General features: G+C 38.1%; 1 protein-coding gene across 1 annotated transcript in view; it reads left to right on the top strand.

Moving 5' to 3' along the window:
- The first annotated feature begins 3,926 nt into the window (after positions 1-3,926).
- ttll9 (tubulin tyrosine ligase like 9) overlaps positions 3,927-6,990 on the top strand; it is a 5,484-nt gene continuing 2,420 nt past the window's right edge. The window contains exons 1-6 of the mRNA XM_022741680.1: positions 3,927-3,985; positions 4,363-4,409; positions 4,489-4,581; positions 4,668-4,779; positions 4,891-5,076; positions 5,254-5,322. Of these exons, the coding sequence (XP_022597401.1) occupies positions 3,971-3,985; positions 4,363-4,409; positions 4,489-4,581; positions 4,668-4,779; positions 4,891-5,076; positions 5,254-5,322 (522 nt within the window). The 5' untranslated portion in view covers positions 3,927-3,970. The remainder of the gene's footprint in view (positions 3,986-4,362; positions 4,410-4,488; positions 4,582-4,667; positions 4,780-4,890; positions 5,077-5,253; positions 5,323-6,990) is intronic.

The raw sequence follows: 6,990 nt of genomic DNA, 5'->3' as shown, positions 1-6,990 counted from the left end.
TCTTCATTACTCTCTATATCAGTGGAACAGATCTGATCAGACAATAAGCAATAAGAGGACACCTCTGCACACAGACACTGATAGAAACCTGCCATGAAGACAATCATTTCCTGGCTGATCACGTTTAGTTTTTTAAATCCTGGCGGCATTGATTGATTATTCTTTGTCGTTATGTGTAAAGATTGATGACATGCACAGCAGAGACAGTCGGTCATATCACAATAGCAAATTTGACCTCAAACTATGCCTCTTCCTGGCAGATTTCAGTGCACAGATGGCACATATTGACTGAGGCCCATTGCTGCTCTAACCCTGTCATGCTTCAAAGTTTTACCCTTTTCTTCCCTTTGCTTCATTGACCTGAATCAGTGACATAGTAGAGATGTTTCCTCTACATGTGGAGAAGGGCTGGCAGAGGGTAACAAGACGCTACAGAAAGATATATGGCCGAGCTGAATTTTTCCACCAAAAAGATCATCATTCCAGCATGAGGATTATCACACTAAAGTCAGCAAGATGCTTACCTTATGAGTAACAGCTGATGCGTCTGGATTCCACATCCAACCGCTTTGTGGTTGCTGTTGAGGGGGATATGGTTTACCAGGACTGATGACTGCCAGCCACTGGAAATTGTATGACCTGCAAGATACTTCACAGTGAGTGGTGGTACTGAGATTTATGCAAAACCCACATTGTGGTAATATCTGCATTGTAAAACTAAGCCAGTTAAAGAGAGCCTGTCAAAGAAAAAAAAACTAAATTTAAAATGACAATCTAAATTGGACAATGAAGTTGGAATTCCACTGTAGATCCATAGAAAACATGGGCTATATGTTTGAAAGAGACAAACCCACGGGTTGATCCTCAAAAACAATTTCCATTCCAAGATAGTGGTAATCATTGAGCTGTTTTTCATGTTGCAAAAAGACAAAAACAAGTGGTTAGCCAAAATCATAAGCATAATACCCACAGCTACTACTTCAGACTTACAAACGTATATGGTTTAACCAAATATTAGGGCTTAAGAAATAAAGTTTTGCAGAGCCTGGATTTTGAAGCACTTAACTTAAAAACAGCATATGTAATGTTGCGGTGGTGATGTAAATGGAAACTCCTGGCAAAAGGGCTAACTTTGATTGAAGACATGACAATTTTTGTAGAGCTAGTTCAATAATTTGAGTATTGACATTGACATTGTGTTTGAAAATAAGAGTATTTGTGGTCGGCTGAAAAGTTCTTCCTGCGCAGCTGAAAAATGAAAACATTTAGCTTAATAGATGGTCAGACGGTCGCAGGCCTTAGGCTCCTTTGCATGTTCAAGCACAAATTTTATCCGTTTTGTCACTATCTACATTGCCTTCTTACTAAGTGGGTTCAGGCAAATACGATCTCACTTCTATATATCTATTTGAATAATCTGTCAGTTAACACATACTTCTCTACAAGGAGACTACCAGTATTCTTGCCCAAGTAGATGATGTTGATGACATTTGAAAGAAAACTGATGTCATCGTACAGCCAGCTGTTTTGAATATGAAATATGATATGAACACTGCCACATTTCACTAGATTTTCTTGTCTGTTATTAATCTCTGATATCATTTAAAATAATACCAAAACTCCTATGAAAGCACTTTGAAGAAAAACAGTTCTTCTAACCACATGTCATGTTTTGTAATATATGTTATTTACATCAAATGCCAAATAAGGCACTTGATTTTACAGCTTATCTGCATGGTAGGAGGTTTTGAGACTGGGTTTTGGCTCAATTGACCAATCCTATTACACACTGCTGAGAGGCCTGGACTATGTTCTTCACTACTGTGGACACTTTGGTAGCTGTCCAAGTCATACATCAATATTCAATTTAAATTTGAGCCTGCTCTGATTATTTATGTCAGATTTTAACATAGAGTTGATTGTTTGATTAGTGGTGGGTGGCTGAGAGAGAAGTAGCTATTGTAGCTTTTCACTGCATCTGACTCGAGTCAGGTGAACGCTCCTCTTACAGTCTGACAACAAGGAGTTTAAAAAAATAAATGTCAAAGTTTTTTTTATGAATTAGTTATAGATTGAGCTGTTATAATGCTAAGGAAATGCCCCATGGTCCTGTGCAGTCCTTTTTCAAGATGGTGTCAAGAACACTTTTTGGAATTAAATGTGACAAAGACCAAAGACATGTGTATTGATTTTAGACATAATTACTCCAGCCCTGTCAACACTAATAAAAATTTTCGAGTATTCTTTGAGTCATACAAGTACTTTGATTATAACGCCAATATGATGTGTAAAAAAAAAACAACAGCACCTTTTTTGTCTGAAAGCTGGTTCCATGTTGACAGTTCCCTGATGACTCCAATTAACAATATTTTATTGAGTTGATTTCCACTTTTATCTGTAAATATGCAATATATCAGTCTGAAATGAAATAAATGTGCTAACAAAGCTGATGAAGGTCTGGAACAGTATCACAGGTACTTAACTAGTCTGTCTGAGTTATATAACAAACTGTTGTTAAAGAAAGCAGAATCCACTCTGTCTGACAGCACCCACCCGCTGCACCTAGAGTTTCTTGCCACTAGCTGAAACCAACAGATACAAAACACTTCCTCATACCTTCAGCCACTTCACTGCTAAACTCCGGTAGAAAAAGATAATATCAGTTTGACCACCCAACCACAGCTAATAATCTTAGTAGTACTTTATCATTTATTATATAGTATTTCATTGTCTTGTGTGTTTTTTATCTCGTGTTATTACTGCTGCAGAACCACTTGCCCCTCTGGGGACAAATAAAGATCTGCTTGACTTGACTTGACTTGTCTTGAAGTATGATCCAGCTATCTCCACTCCAGACAATTTTCTATGTGCAATCACTGGGCCATTTGTCCCTCAGGCATGTTTTGTCATGTAAAGTCATACAGAAAGTTCAATGTTTACAACATGAATCCATTGACATTGGTGTTGTTGAAAAATGCTAATAGTGTGTATTATTTTATGATTGGTGGGTCTCGTCTGTCTTTAAATAACAATACAACAATTTTAATGATTTTACCATTACCATTAGATAATTTAGTTATGTCAGAATATCACATTCTATATTAGATGGTGGAATAAAAATCCCAGAAGTGATTAAATTGCTGATTTCTTTGCATTTCCAAAGTGAAAACTTTTTAAAGTTTTACTTCAGTTTTTACTTTAAGCCTACCAAGTGTAGCTTCCAGTCACATATGTACTGATAATATGTTGTGATAGATCATACACATATGTAAATAATTTGACATGTTAATTGCAGATTAATGCTGAAAGAATAATTTAATATCAATCAAGGGAATGAATAGACATTTGCTGCAAGTAGAGGCATCATCCTACTCAAGGTTTTAGCGCCACCAAGTGGTGATTTGATTGTAAAGTTGAAGGTTGATGATGTGTGTGAACAAACCAGCAAAGTCAAAGAAAAACTGACCTCAAAAAGGACTTGCAGACCGGGTAATCTTTCTCAAACTGCTACATTTATATTTGTGTGACACATTTTTAGCCCAATATACTATATATTAAACATTTGGAGTAATGAAATTTCCCTGTAATTCCTTTGTAGCTTCTCCATCTCATTAATATTGTGACCTTAGGCCTACACTGTCACCACCACTCAGTTTAAAAAAAACCTACAAACAAATACAGCCTCATGCATGTAGTAGGCTACTCATTGCAGCAGTGTTGTATTAGAGGTTATGTTTATTTACATTAGTTTTATTTAGGTTTATACACAGTCTATGACCTAAACGTGTGTTGAAAACCTTTATATACGACGGAAAGAACACTAGAACTACCGTATTTTCCCCCGTCGGCAGTGCCATAGTTACCATGGCAACGTTTGTTGTCAAACACCACTGCTCACTCTAACTTAGCAGCCTGTTGCTAAACACATTTACTTATCTTTTATCTTAATACAACTGCAGTAACCACCATAATGTCAAAGTATAAGGTAAAGAGAAAGCTTGGTGCGCACATTTTATGTCTTGACACAGAAAGCCTTTCTGTGTCATGGTAATATATGTGGAAGTGATAGAGGTTCATTTAGCCCGTGCTAGCCGAATTCTGTATCTAAGTTCATGATAAGAAGACCTCTGTTCGTGGTTGTGCTAAACTCTATCTGGTTGGAAGAATTAGTTCCAAGTAGGTTAGTTGAATGTAAAGGTAACTTCATACATGAGAGGCACAAACTGGGGCTAGGTTAGTGTTGGCTTGTAAACTTAGCTAGTAATAAGGAAGCCAGAGGAGATGCTAACTGAGAAAAAAAAATAGACTGTGTACTTCAGATCATTGGGTTTGAACCTTGGTTTGCTTTCTTCACCTTTGCAGACATCTGGATACAAAGGTTCATATGACTGTGGCAAAAACGAGGAGCGGTGAGTGTTGATTTAAGTTGGCTGTGAACAGTTATTAACAAGTACTGGTAACAATTATTATGTTGCAATGACTCCTCAGGGAGGGAAGAAGTTGTGTGCGTTACAAATGTGGCCTACTCAACACCATACAGGATGTCCTGCGCCAAAGACCAGGCTGGGTTGAAGTCAAAGAGTGAGTAGTGTTGTCTGTTTGTCATCACACCAACATCTTTATTTAATTTATTGACTTGAATATGTTATCTGTTGTCTTTCTCACAGTGATGGAGAATGGGATTTCAATTGGTGTGATGTGGGCTGGCTCAGGGAGAATTTTGATCATTCTTACATGGAGGAACATGTAAGGATAAACCACTTTCGCAACCATTATGAGGTGAGGTAGCATTAATCTAGCATGCAACAAGAAACTGGTGGTTTTAGTAGGAATAAGCATACATCATTCAAATCAACAGTCATGTAGAATTTTCTGTCTTTTATGTTACAGCTGACTCGCAAAAACCTCATGGTGAAAAACCTCAAAAGATACAGGAAAAATCTTGAGAGGGACATTGGCCTCATGGAGGCTTCCAAATGTGATTTTTTCCCCTGCACCTTTGCACTGCCCAGTGAGTATCATCTGTTCGTAGAGGAGTTCAAAAGGAGCCCTGGCAGCACCTGGATCATGAAGCCGGTTAGCTAAAGTACACTACAGATGTAATAATGTGCAATAACAATAATAATAATAATAATAATAATAATTATCTTTAATGATCTTTATTAACCTGACCCCAGATATCTGAGTAACTAAAATTGAGTTTGCACCTAATTGAATTTAAATTCATGAGAATTAACTGGTATCTTTATTTAGGTTGCAAAATCTCAAGGGAAAGGCATTTTCTTGTTCAGGAAACTGAAAGACATCATGGATTGGAAGAAGGTAATGTGTACTGATTTCATCAAGGAATTGGATGCAAAAATAAATGACTAAAACACACACACACACACACACACACATACACACACACACACACACACACACACACACACACACATATTCAGATAGATGATAGTGTTCTCCCACAGGATGGCACCCGCTCAGAGGAACAGAAGGATGCAGCTCAAGTGGAAAGCTATGTGGCACAACGCTATGCTGGTAGAGGTTGTGGTGTTTTAGTATTTATTTTTGCATCCAATTCCTTGATGAACATCAGTACACATTACCTTCTCAATCCATGATGTCTTTTCAGTCCTGAAAAGAAAATGCCTTTCCCTTGATTGATGCGTTGCAACGTAAGATGTAAGATCACCAGTTAATTCTTCGTCGATGTTTAACTATTAAATTCCAATTAGGTGAGCAAAAACTCATTTTATACTACACAGATATCGGGGGTCAGGTTAATAAAGATCATTAAAGATAATTAATTAATTATTATCTATTATTAATTATTGTCTATGCACATATATTACATCTGCTATTGTACTCTGTACTATGGTGCTTGCTTGAACCCCACAGACCAGGTGCTGCCAGGGCTCTTTTGACAGACTCCTTACGAACAGCTCATAGATGATATCTACTGGGCAGTGCGACAGAATAGGTGTTGCAGGGAAAAAAAATCACATTTGGAGCTCCGATGAGTGCCAATATGCGTCTCCTCATCTCAGATTTTTCCTTGTATTCTTGAGTTATGTTCACCCAATGGGTTTTGCGAGTCAGCTTGTAAGGAAAAAGACAGAAAATTCGACATGCTGCTTGATTTGAATCGATGTTATGCTTAATTTCCTGCACTAATACCGACCACCAGTTGCTAACTCTGTAAGCCCAATGCTAGATTAATGCTACCTACCTCATAATGGTTCGAAGTGGTTGTGATCCTCTGTCTACACACTCGATCAGATAGGACATAACAATTCTCGGAACTGCAGGCCACCAGCTATAAAGGTATAGGGCCGACATCACATTTCCATCCACTGTCTGAAGTACTAAGCATAAACAATACTGATAACTATATAAGCATAAATATAAGAGTCGATGAGCCGCGTCTGACGTGTGAACAACGAGACAACATCACTCACTCTTATTGGGACTCAACCCAGCCTGGTCTTTGGCGCAGGAACAGCGTGTTGGTGTTGCAGATAGGCACATTTGTAAACCATCACTCACTTCTTCCCATGCCCACTGAGGAAGCTCATTTTAGCAACATAAATAGTCATGTTTCACCCAGTAGCTCTGTAATAACTGTTCACAGCCACTAAAACAACCATCACCGCTCTCAAGCTTTTTGCCACAGTCATATGCTTTGTATGCCAGATGTCTGCAAACGGTGAAGAATCAGCAGGCACCGGCTTCTTACCATAGTGTGAAGTACACAGACGTCTATTTTTTTTTTCTAGTTTAGCATCTGCTCTGGCTTCCTTATTATAGTCTAAGTTCTACAAGCCAACCACTAACCCTCAGCCCCATTTTGTGGCCCTCTCGATGTATGAAGTTACCTTTCATTTCAAACCTAACCTACTGGAACTAATATCTTCCCACCCAGATAGAGGTTAGCACAACACCGAACAGAGTCTTCTTCATCATGAGAACTTAGATACAGAATTCGGATAG

The sequence above is a fragment of the Seriola dumerili genome, unplaced genomic scaffold, assembly GCF_002260705.1.
Source record: "Seriola dumerili isolate Sdu_G_001 unplaced genomic scaffold, Sdu_1.0 BDQW01000056.1, whole genome shotgun sequence".
Lineage (NCBI taxonomy): Eukaryota > Metazoa > Chordata > Actinopteri > Carangiformes > Carangidae > Seriola > Seriola dumerili.
The sequence above is the reverse complement of the archived record's forward strand: the minus strand, read 5'-3'. Positions and strand labels throughout refer to the sequence as shown.